The 15,435-nt window shown below is 35.8% G+C and overlaps 1 protein-coding gene across 1 annotated transcript; it reads left to right on the plus strand.

Moving 5' to 3' along the window:
* The first annotated feature begins 22 nt into the window (after positions 1-22).
* LOC139131087 (coiled-coil domain-containing protein 134-like) lies at positions 23-13,972 on the plus strand. Its single transcript, XM_070697038.1, has 6 exons — positions 23-204; positions 3,251-3,372; positions 7,012-7,096; positions 7,629-7,807; positions 8,536-8,604; positions 8,759-13,972. The coding sequence occupies exons 1-6, from the start codon at positions 81-83 to the stop codon at positions 8,861-8,863; spliced, it is 684 nt and encodes a 227-aa protein (XP_070553139.1). The 5' UTR covers positions 23-80; the 3' UTR covers positions 8,864-13,972.
* The last annotated feature ends 1,463 nt before the right edge of the window (positions 13,973-15,435 follow it).

Here is a 15,435-nt window from a genome sequence, read left to right on the forward strand (position 1 = left end):
GCACAGCGTGCGTGCCAGGTCTTGCTAAGCTTTATCCGTACACCTTTTCTAGCATGCAGTAACAGCACTAAATCCATGAGATGCGTTCTTTTGTGCAATTCTGTTTTGTCGCCTCGTGCCTGTTCTCACTGTCAACATGTGAAAAGGACAAGAAGTCGAAAGAATCGACCGCCGACGTCGAAGAGGACAAAGGTTTACTGTTGTGTATCCTTTGATTCAGATCGTTTATTGCGCTGTTCATTCATCCGAGGACAGTGATATTGAGCAGCGGTTTCCCATTATTACTCTAAAGAGTACATCATCTTAGCGTCATGATTATTGTTCAGTGGTAACAGGGCCGGTAACTATACTTTTATTAATCACAGACTTAGTATATTTATTTCCCTTTGTTACAGAGTATGAGGCCTCATACTTTTGAGCACGGAACTTTTTCGAAATAACAGCTCGATCGACGCATTATCACACCATAAATCAACTGGTATACGGATGATTTACGAGCCCTACCACACTCCAACCATGGAGGTACCAGTTCTGGTACCTCCATGCTCCAACTCAGTAACTCACGTACTTTCCGGGGGAAAAAAAGTCGTTTCGTGCTTCAGTTCACATTTACTGGTCAGATTGACAGTGTCCATACTCTCATGGAAATTCCTAGAATTTTAAAGCCTCCTGAAAAGTCCAGGAAAAGTCTTTGAAGGTGAAACCAAGTTCTGGAAAATTGACAATCTACCCAACATTTTGGCAAGACTAAAGATCAGTTGACACACAAGAAATTTTGTTTGAATGGTTGGTAACCTAGGGTTAGGTTTAAGACGTTAGGGACTGGTCAGTTTCTTCAGCCTGGGGGGGGGGGCGGTGGATTCATGGGGGGGGGGGGTCACCCTGTTTTGACTTTGGTGATAGGGGGGTCACCATGTTTTTGAAATGCCCAATAGGGGGGGTCAGTGTGTTTTTGAATTTTGACACAGGCTCATCATTGCCTAAAATGCTAGTGTCAGCCACAAAATTCCTCATTCAGTTGTATTTTTCAGCGCGCCCTTCAGGCGCGTAACTTTAATAATCAGTCATATTTTTCAGCACGCCCAACTTTAACATATCAAGCATACATACATCAGAGATATCTGTATGTTCAATATTTTTCAGCGTGCTCTTCAAGCTCATTACTTTAATATATCATACATCTTTCAGCATGCCCTTCAGGTGCATGACTTTAATATACAAGGCATATATATCAGAGATATCAGGATGTTTCATATTTTTTGGCGCGCCCTTCGGGCGCCATACTTTCAGAGATATCTTGATGTTTGCTAAGTGAAGGGTACCATTATGAAATCTGCATTTCATATGAAAAGGATGACAAATTCCTGATACTTTTCTGTTCTCTCTGTGAGAATTCAGTATGAGAAAGCAACATGCACAAATATTTCACAATATATATTTGATACAGTGACTTATTTTAGAGATAGAAAAATGACAAGATATCTTTCCTTCTCATTGATGCAATTATTTCCTTTGTTTCATAGGTTTTCTGTAGAAAGATGCTTTTTATGAACAAAATAACAGTTAAAAAAGGCAGTTTTTGTCATTATTAGCTGTGCTTTTATGGTTTCAATGTTACACAAGAAAAGGTCCTCTCAGACACTGTACACATCAGATTTGGCTAAAAAAGCTCTCTATGGCTCCTCAGTAGATTTAATTGGATGGTTGGCAAGTCTTAACACCCATCAAAGTTTTGATTCACTGCTTTTTCCTCTTTGATATTAATGATTGACATCCATTTCTGTACAACAGTTCAGGACATCTGGTTAAGCAGAGAAAGTGTGAAATACATTCACAGCTCATTCAAAATACAGCTCATTCAAAATGTACTGTATTTAAACTTTAAGATTGACACTTTGAAATTCCTATCTTACAACTGACATGTCAACAATTTCACTAAAACATAGAATGACTATTTAAAATATAAATATATGTAAAAATGTAAAATATATATATATATATATATATATATATATATATATATATAATTTATATCCATCTTTTGTTTTACCTTTGTCACGCCCGGGGGGGGGGGGGGGTCACCCTGTTTTAGAAATTTGGAATAGGGGGGGTCACCCTGTTTTCAAAATTTGGAATAGGGGGGGTCAGCCACTTTTTGACGTCGGCAAAAAATAATCCACCGGCCCCCCCCCAGGCCGAAGAAACTGACCAGTCCCTTAGGGTTAAGGTTATTTAGAGGCCTTTTTAGTTCGCAACCAAAGGTGTGTCCGCTAATCATCAATTTCCCAAATTTTCAAAAATGACAAGATGATCAGTCATGATAATGTATCCTGAAAATGATGTGAAAAATTATACATAGAAATGATATATTGTAAAAAATGGTGGTATTGTGGCCCTCAAAAGGTCCTATAAATTGAAAATTGGTAAAAAATCCTCAAAAGTCCTTGAATTTTAAGTGACTTTGAGTGGTTTGACTCTGATTTAAAAATGTATCACAGCATGATTATTTAAAGTTTATCGAGGGAGAGTGGCCATGCCATTTGGAGTGCCCATTCAATCCTGATTCAATGTAATGTGCACCTCAAAAAATATCTAAATTAATAGAACTGGTTTATGAAAAGCAATGGCAGGCCAAGGACACAGTTAGAGAAATCATGGCAAGGTGTAGTAAGTGGAGAGAGTGTGTTGACACTGACTACTATTATTTAAAGTAAAAGAGCCACCTATTAGCTTTGTTAAGAACATCGAGGTATAAATACCATCATGATAATGTTAGAACTTTCTCAGAAAATATTCACTCCCCGGGGAGAAATGTGATTATCACAACTCTCATATCAACAAGGCAAAGGTGATGGTGAGAGATACAAATATAGAGGTTGCCATAAAGCCATTATGGTGATAACCGGGAGGGCACATTGTATACATTTTGTGTATATATATATATATATATATATATATATATATATATATATATATATATATATATATAAAGTACGTAAGTATTCTACATCTTATCCAAAAGTCAATCAAGTGACATAACCAAACATTTGTTTTTCAGGGTGGAAGGGGGGTTTGTAGAATTTCAAGCTCATATACTGAATGAATATTCAATACATAATGCTTGTGACCCAAATATCAATTACATGAACTTAATTTATTATAGGATGACAGAGAATTTCTGTTCGTTTCACAAACAACACAGAAAGATATGGTCAATGCATTTGTTACGCAGTCCTTAATGCCATCCCAGACAGACAACTCTTTCAGACTAGGAGACAGGACCACATGGAAGCTATAAATAACATACTAGCATTACAAGACTATGAGAAGCAATACAAACTCATTAAGATGGTTTATGAAAAACTTTTTGAGGTAAGAAGTAAAAAAAGTGACACAAATCTGTCAATAGTGCTGCACTCTGTCTGAAAGTGAAGCAGACTTTATTTTGCACTGACCATCCAATCAGTTTCTGATTGTGCTGTTGTCAGACTACTCAAGTTTAAATGCTTAATTTTCTATTTGACAGTAAAATGTATTTTTCACAATCATTCGTTGCTGCATAGTGCCAGGTTTCAGCCATAAATTTAAAAAAAAGGAACATAAACATCACAACTGGTTTCAGTACCTGTATTGATCTGGACCGACACATTTGGATTGTAGAATCATTTGAAAGCCAGGTTGAAAGTTTTCCCAAACTGCATGGCCCTAATTTTAAATTCTCTACAGAAAGCATAAGCTTCTTTTGTGCACTTTACAGAAAGTGATACTAAACTGAAACTATTGAATGTAAGATCTGGTACCGGTACCTCATGTTGAGATATTGATTACATTGAGTTAACAAAAACCTGATATATATCATAAACTCTTTACTTCAAGAAAGCATTGATTTGCCTGAACCAATCCAAATCTCTTTTGACAACAGAAATAAAACCATACGCCAAACACTTGACTTATCTATATAAAGGCCACAGTAAGTAAATTCTTTGTTTTGCGTCCATTGAAAATTCCAAAGTGTAGGTGTGTAAGCGATTCAGAACACACAGGAGAAATTTAACACAAAATGCCAGTTAGTTGGACAGTTTATTCATACAAACTACTAATTCCTTTAACCGTATTCTTCTAGAGAATGGAACTTGACCCCTTGATCACTAAATTGTTTAATGGTTTAAACATGACTGCTGTGAGCAAGTACTTTAACTGTTGCGATGTAAAAGTTGTGGCTTTGTTTTGTGACAGGATACCACCAACATGGGAAAATTCTGCAAAAAAAAATTGCATTTTTACTCCCTGGAAAACTCTGAAAACCTGTGTACATGAAAGCAAAACAAATAATTTATGTACTGTGGCTTAACATATGCATGTTAGCAGATCTCTTATCACTCTTCAATAAGTAAACATGAAATTACTATATTGTATATATTGTATCACATGCTTCAATGCTATTTTGAAAATTGGTTTTAAAATAATTACTACAGGGCTCGACATAAGCGCTAGCCCACTAGCCCGAGGCTAGTAAATTTTCAAGAGGACTAGTAAAAATGTCTTCGGAGGTAGTCCTGCGGACTAGTGCAATTTTCAAGTTCCGTAGCTGTCCAGGAAAGTTTATCGCTACAAAACTAATGAGACGCCGGGCCACTCATTCGATAAGAATGAACCAAGCCTCGATCATTTTATATAAAAATAAACTAACTTTTACCCAAACAAACTGGACAGTGAAACAGTGAAGCAAACTTTATTGATCACCAACTTAAAATGAAACAGTTTACCTGCTACGGAGAATCAAATTGTACTGTACATGCCAGTAACATGGCCCCGGGAAACATGGCTCAATGCAATGCTGAGCATCAAACGGAATTGTCTGCACGTCGTGTATTTTGGTTTGCTTGAAGCTCATCACTTCGCCTAAAAACATGAGCAACCCCACAATTTCGTTCAAACACTGTATCCTTGCCTTTCAAAGAAGATTTTTCTCAAGATTTCTTCAGGGGCATTCCCAAACAACACCTCCGATAGTTCGTAGCCAGCTTGACCCTGCTTTAGAATGCCTCCACATGCTGACCTCCATATATAGTCAAGACCCCCTAGCTTAATTGAAGCTGATCTTAAAAAGAGCCATCTAGCTTGCCAAAACAGTGCTATGGCAAGTTGCTACTGCTTGTACAGGTGAGGGAATTCCTCACAGATAATAACTTGGTGCTAGCAACTTATTGTTTTGCCATTTTAGTGGAAAAGTGTAAATTATTGGGGCAATAATAGTGAAGTGACCCTTAAAACAGTAGTGAATAAACAATGTATGAAATGGGTGTATCAAACTGTTGTATCCAATCACTTCTGGGAGTCTTTGGTTATTTTTGTGCTAATCACATTTTGTTACCAGTAACTGGCCAAAACTCATAAAAGACACAAGCACATGAAATGGTAAAATGCAACATTTTTACTATTAAAAACAAAGTTTTTCACAAACCATTATTACAAATGAGAGGTCCTCCCCACAAGCTGGTCAATTTTAAATGTGATATATGTCAAAATATGAAGGCACTCCACAGGAACATTGTGAATGGCTGTATGAATTTCAGTTCTGGAGAAACAAATCTGTCCCCACCATGAACAAACAATGTTCTTTGCAAATTAATGGCGCACTACATGAGCTATGAAGGATTTTCCTACAAATTCATCCCTACATCTGATTTTATTCTTGATGGCAATAGGCTATTTTCATGACCTCTCCTCCTACACAGGACATTTCATTCAGGTTATTTTTGTGGTTTATATTATTAATATATGATTCAAAGTTAAACATTTTGCAGTAAGCAAATGTGCTAGTCTTGCATGAAAGTTAGTTATTGGGTTTAAAAACCTTTGCGACAAAAAATACGAGAATGGTCATATATACACCTCTTTACAACATGAGAGCAACATTTGGCTTTGCTTGAGCAGGACTAGTAGATTTCATTTAGGACTACTAAAAATGAACTGCTACTAGTCCTTCGGGCTAGTGGATGATTTGACCTTACGTCGAGCCCTGTACTAAATCGTATGGGACAAACTATCAAATTGAACAGTAAATGGTGCATTTTGCTGTTGGGATTAATTCAGTCTGCTGTTATGATGTTGTTACTCTTCATTTTAAACTCAATGATACCCATGGTTTGTATGACATACCATTTTTTTTCTACTGCATAGCATCCAGTCATGCATGTAAAGATTTTTACATTTTTTTAATGCACGGGAAAGCTGTTACACTTTTGGACTGCTGTTACTGTGACAGCTGAACTGTACAAAATTTACTGATTCCCAGACCATCCTGATACTGGAATATTTATAATAGGGTCAGGCTTTCACATCCATCTGTTGATATGTGCATTCAGTAATCCTACTGACATAACACTGTATTTTAGAAACAACAGTTCAGAGTATGGGTCCCCACATTCTGATTCATGAGCCCATGCCACCATTTGATCTTCTTTTTTTCCTGGACCAATACTTCACTTTATGGACAATTTTTTTTTGATAATATTTATTTCAAGTGCTTCTATAAATTCAAATGACTCGCATTGCACTGATTCATATCATAGATACTGGAGCAACCCAGTGTCTGTGCTTGAATATTTGACAAGTCAGAAAATGATTGATATCACAACTACAGTTGAGGTGAAAAGGTATACATATGAATAAGTGGACACGCCCCCTATAGAGTATAACATGTCAGCCTACATTTCATGGACCTCTGCTCTGCTCTGCTCTCTTGCAATTGCTGTTCTGGTACTTTCATGTATAATTCAAAATTGTTAAGAAGATATCACTTAAGTGATAATAAAATCAAAACGGAAATTTAGAATCATTGATTTACAGTCATTATGATCGACAAGTACACCTTCCATGGACTTTGCTTCATGGGCTATGCTGTTTCAAAGTTTATTGAACCCTGCTCATGGCAACCATCCAACTTATGTATCTATGATAATTTTCATAATTCAACCTCATATGAAAATTTCCTGTTATTTCTAACAGGTTCTAAGTGGCGCTAAAACAGCATTGGAACAGATCAACTTTAACCCCAGTGACAGGTTTCCGACAGATGATATGACGAAAGAAGGTACTCAGTCTTTTCATGAAATGATGCTGTAATTCATACAATGGATTCATAACCAGCTGGTGTTTAGAGCTGGCATATGAATCAAGCTAATAATTTTTGATTTTTATGTTTGATAATAAGTAGAAATGATGTGAATTTAGAAATGATAAGAATGCTAAATTATATATATGTGCATATACAGTATCTGTATACACTATATATATATATATATATATATATATATATATATGTGTGTGTGTGTGTGTGTGTGTGTGTGTGTGTGTGTGTGTGTGTGCATGTCTATATGAGTATGTGTTGATTTTTATTTATTTAGTTATTTATTTATTAATTTATAATTAATTATTTCTTAATTTATTTTTACAGCAAGATAGTTTGTGTAAGATGTACAGAATTGACTTTCTTTTAAGTGCCTGTTCTTTCTTAACTGCTCTTATCATATCATTAATAATAAGTAATACTCTGATACCATACTATATGATTAATCATACATGGGTATAAAGGTAATGATTTCCATGTCTCAAACTCTTCACAGCTGTGTCCAGTGTGCTGGAAAACACTGCTTTCTTTGGCGAAGTGCTGCTTCGACTGCCGGATATATCACACGACATCTACGAGAAGCGGAAAGACTGGCTGGAAATCATGACATGGGCGATAAAGTTTTCAGAGAAAACTAGGGTTTTTGAGGGAATACATGGAAAATTTTTAAATCTGGTGAGTCACTGAAACTTTCTGTATAAAAAGCCTATAAAAAATACGCTCTTGATGAAAACACTTGGCCCAATATTGTCAAGCGTTGAGATAATGCAGAGCCATATATGTTGAAAGTTCCTGCTCATTTATATTTTTTGAAAGAATCTTCAAACAAGCAAATTACCAGCATAAGAAGTAGCTTTCTTAACTATTACAATATTCATCTTCGGAATGACAAACAAGACATGTCCTGGCCTTGAAAATAATAATAATTGTAAATAAAAGTTAAATTCACATCTCTTGCAGAACAGTGACTCTTAATACCACTGCTTATACCACAGCAAATGATAAATCATAACTTTAACCCATTGAGAGCTGTAATTGGTCACACCAAAATTTTAGCACAACATTTTACCAATTTTCGTTAATTTTTTCTGCATTTTTAAAAATAATTTTAGATCAAACGACAACAGTTTTTTACAGTTTACAGTTTTAGATCAAAATTTGGGAAAAATCTGAAAAAATTTTTCTGGATCTGAAATAAATTGTATGTGTTATATTTTATGAAGGTGACAAAAAATGACTTTGGCGCTCACCGGGTTAATGTCAGACATGAAATTATCCTGTTTTGAAATAAAACAATTGAAAGTTGAGAAACATCAAATTATTAGAATGTGCATCATCAGTCGGAGTGACAACGAGGTGCAGATTTCAATCATGTATTTTTTGTTTTAATTGACACCTGCTAGGTTGGCCAGGAGCTGAATATTTTTGAACGTGATCCTGATTATCAAAACCCATACAGCCTAAATTCCAAGGTGAGTGATGTCTCAAACTTTACCGATCTGCATCTGACTGATTAGAAATGTTTTGAGAAGTAGTAAAAGAAGTACCATTTTCACCTCTAGGGACACATCAGTGGAAGAGGTTTTAGAATGAAATGTGATCATAGACTTTCTCTTCAATTTACAGCTGAAATTTCAGGGCAGTGAGCCAATCTCCCAGAAACCCAAGAAGAAAGAGAAGAAACCAAAGAAGAGGGGTCCCCGTCTGTCGCAGGCTAAAACAGAACTGTGAATTGACTCTATCACCTTTCTTGTGAGAAGTTCAAGTTTTCTTCATGTCTATTTCATTCCTTTTCACCATATGCTCTGAATATTTCCTGCTCAAAAACAAAACAAAATAGACAATCTGTCTTTCTTTACTTAAGTTCTTTACTTAATTTTTTTCTCATTTTTTGGCAACTATCAAAAAAGCAATTATGTCACAAGCTACATTATTATCTTTTGATCATGTTAAATTAGAGTGAACGATTTGCCTCTGGTGGAATAATATGCATTGTCAGCCGGACATGACAGTCATTTGAGGTCATGACTGCATGCAACTAATAACCATTTGCATCAAAGTTTCACTCACACTATCGGACTCTTTGTAGGGATATCTCAAAGCAAAGTTGGTGAATTGCACCACAATGAAAATTAACTGTTACAATCAAATATTTCTGATATTTTAATGCAAAAATGTTTAGGTGACTCCAAGAACAAAATGGTTTGAAATATAACTTCAACTACAATAGCTTTGGGCATCTGAGATGATGGTTAGCTTTCTTATCATTCCTCAGACGACGTGCCTTTGAGGAGAATTTTCTTTTTCATTTTCAGCGTGTTCCATTGTGAGGACAATTTTCTTTTTCATTTTCAGCGTGTTACATCAGTATTACCATGCAGACAGCAAAATTTGTAGGTTTCCAATTGGCAGCTAGATCAGAGGTTGAAATGAGTTTTGACTCCTGAGATGCAAACTAAGTTTTTTTTAAATGTGTATTGTTGTGTCAGGGATTGTTATGAATCTTAGATTCTCATCAGCTAATGAGCTTTCATTTTGCTTTTACCTAAATCATTACTTCAGGAGAAGTTTTGTTTGGGGTTTCTTTGCTCAACTTTTTTGTTAATCTTAGTATTTGGATTAGAGGTGGAGGAAGGAGTTTTAAATGGTCACAACTCATCCTCTTATGAATTAGTCCGTAATCAAATCATTCTTTATCCTCATAATGGAAATGCTAACAGCTTTGGAAGTGCTCAAAAGAGTAGAATTCTGATCATTTCCAAAATTTCAATCTTAGCATTATTGGCAGCAAACCATCCTGAACGTGAAATACACACATCTGTGAACTTTTGGATTTCTTTGAAATTTTTTAAAAGCTGTGAAGAATTGTTTTAAAGCTCAGCATTGACATGATAGAGTAAATCTTAAACAAACAAACAAATTACTAGACAAAAGTACATATTTTAGAGACTGTTCATGCAAAGTTAGTCCTGATACTAGTACATTTACAACCTTCGGATTGACTTTTTTAAGCACCTTAACAGAGAATCTTAAAAACACACAAACAGTGCCTACACATATTTGATTATTTTTGGTATTCGACCTTGTCTTCAAAATGTTCTTAGAAGCTGTACACTTTTAAACAGAAAGATCAAAAACTGTGGATAAAAGAGTGAAATTTTAAGGGACTTTTGCCAATTTTAATGTATTCTTTGTAAAATGGCCGTGATTGATGTTGCGGAGTGACTGCTACAGCTTCAGTCGTGTCAAATGGTTCTGTTTCACATTCATTTCTGTCCCGCTTGAGTTCCGAAAATTCCCTAGCCATGCATCCTGATGACAAGCTCGCAAAATCTCCCATCAGAGTAGAAAGCTGCTTCCTTATTGCTTGTCGGAGGCAGGTCACCAGCAGAGACAGTCAGTATCAGGCAGGACTCTGGTGAAATTACAGTTACCTGCCTAATAAATACAGTAGGCAAAAATTATTTTGATTTTCTGGTTTGCTGAGATGGGACAATATGCATACTGGTGTACAGTATGCAAAAATATATATTTCAGGGTAGGTGATAGACTGGAAGATCCATCACTTGAGGGCGCTCTCTACGCTCCCCCTGAGAGGAGGCATGGTGCATGGTGCCTTTTGTGGAGGGACTGTGGAGATGGTGAGGGTAGGGAGCAACCTTAGGCAACGGATCTTTCAGTCTAGGTAGGCGACTTCTCAAAGCAACCTTTACAGATATTTTGGTCGTTTAACTTTAAGGAATTTTCTACTCCGCTTTTTATTCTATTTACTTCCAAATGTGGTAAGTTCATGGAAAAACAGCATAGTACACATTTGTATCACACGTCAGCAATTTGTATGTAGGAAGTCAATACCCACAAAGTGTACCAACGTAAGTTTTTCCCCTCAAAAGCAATAGCCTTGTCAATTTATACAGAGATTGTTACAACTCTATGACTTGAACAAATATTTTTAAAAGCAACAAAATTTAAAACAGTACTAGTTCTTGTGTTTTATATCATGTGAGCAATGGACATTAATCATCCAGAATAAAAAATATAATGATTATAGAAATGTAATTGAACAAAAATTTTATTTTGACACAGACGACAGCGAAGTACAGGCAGCTGTATAAAATGTAACAGGAGCATTTGTAGGGGCTTCAGCTGTATCATCATAGGCAAATATGTTCATATCCCTCTTTGGAATTTTGACCCAGAAGGAAAGTCAACAGCAAAATAGTGCCAAAAATATCTGAAAAGAAAAAGAAAATTAATGAAAAGGAAAAAACGGTCAAATGTTAACAGGAACTAACCACTATTGAGTTTTTTTTACCAAAACAAATATACTAAGATTTCCATAGCAGTTACATCAAATGAAACTGGTGATCCATCCCTTCTGACAACCATCATATGACACAATTTCATTGTTTTCAGTGGTTAGTTTGGACCTTTACACTTCGAACAGGGGTCAAAGATAGTTCAAAAAATGGATGAAAAAAGAACTCAAAGATTGAAGCAATTCAATCAAAGTAAAATGTACATAACATCTATGAACACTTCTCTCAGCACTCTGTCTAATGAAAACATATTTCATGATCGAGCTAGTAATAAGTGAGGAAACAAAACATTCAAGTGGAACTTGGAAGTGATTTACAAGTAAAATTACAAGAAGTTGGAAGTGCAGTCAAATCTGAGAAGTGTTTAAATAAGTAATAATGATGGAAAATTGTTCACTTTGTTCCAACTATATTTGAATATTATATCATGTTTGTGCTTGTGGCCTGAAATTAATGTACACCTATCCCTTTACTGGAAAAATCTCATCATGGTGCAAACAGATCAAGTCATTTCGTTGTCACAGGTATGGCAGCATCCAGTGTTTTCCAGTATTTGATGCTCATTCAAAAATCTGTTGCACTTGAATAAAATGCTGCACAAAATAGTGGTGATCCCTCCCTCTTTGAAATACCAAGAATTTCAAGGAAGTTTTTTGAAATGTTAAGAGTCTGAAAAAAATCCAACTAGATTTGCCATGATAGGCAAGCTAAGTAATTTCAATTTCATGTTACATGTATATCTCTTTTCGCTTTTAACTCCGAGTTTATATGTCATTTTGCATAATTTTAATTTTGTCCACATGTACCTGCATACCAATGTGCAAGGAACTTCAATATCAGCTTTTTTAAATATTAGGGTTTCTTTAGAAACAACTTTTCTTAAGTTAGCATTTTTATGAGTCACAGAACAACTTCACAAAGTCAGTCAAAAACTCAAAAATGCTATTCAAGCATGTTATGAGTATTGGAGCTTAACTGTACTGTACACTACTTCATTTGTGTAGACTTTTTTGTTTAAAATAGTTATTTTATCAAAAGTAAAGGGGAAAAAAACCGTAAGTTCTTATAACCTTTTCGTTTGTTATGGTAATAAGTACATTTCATATATATCTCAGGCTGGTACACATAGCCTCACAAACACCACAGATTGCGTACAGCATATGCAATGTTATTGTTGACAAATGAATTCAAGTCCAGACCAGAACTCAGTCATCAACAACATCTGATAAACAGGGTTTGTTGTCTAGTTGGATACTTGGCATTCCAACGTGATTTTTTAGAGTATGACAAGAAAGTGCATTTTAGAGTAGAACAAAACAAAAAAATTCTGGAAAATATACCAAAAGTTGCTGCTTTAGGAATTTAGAATTGAGCCATGTAATATTTTATGTTTCAAACTTTTTTTTTATTAAGAAATGCTGCTTCTGTGATACTCTTATGTCTTTGAAAAGATTTTGTACCAAAGAAAATTATTCTGTCACATCTTAACAACGTTTGATGTGGTTAAGAGGTTTCAGTCTTTTACAAAAAAAAGTGTACAATAAGTAGTGTCCATGGTAAACAGACAATTTCTTCAAACTATTCTCTTTATCAGACAGATTTTCTACACCTGAAAACAGAGTAAGGTCAGGTGAGGATTTTTTTTGATTTTTATTTTTTTGCTTTCTATGACCCGTAGAAAATTCCCTTGGTAACCACATGTAGCATGTTTGAACATACAAAGGAGGAAGTTGCATGAGGTCAAGTGCAATACCAGGAATACGTATATTTTGTCTTTGGCCAACATTTTCAACTTTTGTCTTTACTAAAAAAACTGTTTTGAACAGAGTCGACTGAACTATTAGTTGACAGTGAGGTGACTTTTGGCTTCCAACCTATGCATGGTATTAAATGGAAAAAAATGCTGTAGCTTTACAAAATAAGGCATTTCGTTTGTTCTGTAAAATTAATCCATTGTGTTCATCGTGCTTTCCCTGGAATGCAAAGCCTTACAAACACAACATGTACAGTGTGCAATGTTAATCCTGACAGGTGAATTCTTGTCCAGACTGAATTTTAGTCGTCTAACCAAGCATCAGACATATACCTATCTGGCCAAGTTAAAGCAAAGACAGTAGAATCCCCCCCCCCCCCGCCTCCCACTGTCTGTGGTTGAACACTTGGAATTTTGACATGACGTCGGGAGTAGAGCAAGAAACTCTATTTCACAAACATAACTAAATTGTAAGAATATATGCCTAAAGTTGTTAGCCAGTGGAGCCTTGAATATTCAAATTGGGTCAAAGGTGATGGTGCTGAAGAGCAGAAAGTTGGTTTCACCACAATTTTCACAGTGAAAACATGAAATGTAGACTTCCATATCTTTAAGCATAAAGTACTTCTGGTAGTACAACTGGATCAATTTTACAATGTATCGGAATTACTGACAGAAGGTGCAATTACATGAATTGCTTTTTACCATGTAGCGGATGCAGAAAGAAAAAGATTCTAACTTTCTGAAATAAAGTTTGATAAAAACAGATTATTTTGTGTTGTTATTTCATGAAATGTATTTCAACAGGGCTGATTGCACTCGAGACAACTTGCCAGAAAGTTGATGATTTCGGTTGCCTGCTTGATTCACATACAATTACTATATTATTATTATGTACTCTTATTGCTATTACTACTACACTGTACTATTAATGCCATGTTCATGCTACGAAAAATCCATAACATGCATGTACAAAAACACTGGAATTGAACAAACCTTTACAGCGCTGTAATAGACTACTTTCGGAACGAAACAAATATCAGTACCGTAAATACCGTTGAAATGCCGCCTCCAACGTCTGAAGCCGAACAATAATCGTACTGTCAGAGAAGATAGGCAACTTTGGTCGTAGGTGGCGCCAGTTAATGTGAGGCTGTATGGCTTCATTCCATTCAACAATACTAGGTATGCCTGACGCCGGGCAATCGTCGTATACTGATACTATGAAAGTGCAACTTCTGCATGCATGATATTTGTTGTAAACCCAATTTCCGAGGTGAATGCACTAACAAATTTCAAAACATGATTTATCCAATATTTGACACAGACGCGAGAACGATATATCTTTGTACCAATTTTCATCAATTTTGCATCCGAGTCCGCAGATGTTCTATCGCGTACAGGTCCCGGGGTACAGGTACTGATTACCATTACGTGAATGATGGCGATGAATGGCGGAGAATCGACTTTAGTCCTACATAGCCATTTCGCATGCTTTAAAGTAATATGCACATCGAAAGTGAAAGACTTAAACTTTTGCTCAAACTTTCCTTAAGAATATTTAAACCATTCTCTTTCAACATCAAGAATAAAAATCGGGGGTCACCGTGCAAATTTTGGTACCAGAGAAACAAATAACACAAGATTTTCAGATATTTGAAATTCAAAATGGCCGCCATCCCTGTGTTAACTCTATGGAGAAAAATAAAAAATTTTCGAATTTCGAAAAATTAAGCCGACGTAAAGTTTTCTTACACCAAGAGCTTTAAAATGAACCCTCACAAGTGGTACATGTATATCAGAGGAGAATTGTAAAAGTTTGAGAGTCCGGATGTCTGTCCCGAGGCGCGTTCTACCTTAAATGTAATTGCATTTTAACAACTGTTTCGCATCTTTTTTCGTACATTAATGTTTTCCCAGACTTCGTCTCGAAAATTATGAAACTGAATGTCATCGTCACCTTGACAAAACACGTTACGTGAGCATAGAATACGAAATGTGCAACGTTCGTTGATCCTGGTGCTACGGGGTGCGAACCGTAGGCTAATTGAAAGAATTCAGTTTCAGTACCAGCAAATAATTATAATAAATCATGGACGATGTACTCATATTTTCAAAAAGGATGCTTCAGATTATAAACGCGTTTCCCTCCAGCAGCGATAAAGCTATCCCTACGACCGCGCCCGTCATCACTGATAATAACGAGAGGCAAGAGATTGTTATTCAGATAC

The sequence above is a fragment of the Ptychodera flava genome, chromosome 4 (assembly GCF_041260155.1).
Source record: "Ptychodera flava strain L36383 chromosome 4, AS_Pfla_20210202, whole genome shotgun sequence".
Classification (NCBI taxonomy): Eukaryota; Metazoa; Hemichordata; class Enteropneusta; family Ptychoderidae; genus Ptychodera; species Ptychodera flava.

Bases quoted from the DNA above. Each gene is read 5' to 3' on its own strand.
- LOC139131087 (XM_070697038.1), top strand. From the start codon at position 81: ATGCGTTCTTTTGTGCAATTCTGTTTTGTCGCCTCGTGCCTGTTCTCA. The intron at 205-3,250 runs GTATCCTTTGAT...ATGCCATCCCAG, and splicing joins GGACAAAGGTTTACTGTTGT to ACAGACAACTCTTTCAGACT. The intron at 3,373-7,011 runs GTAAGAAGTAAA...TATTTCTAACAG, and splicing joins TTTATGAAAAACTTTTTGAG to GTTCTAAGTGGCGCTAAAAC.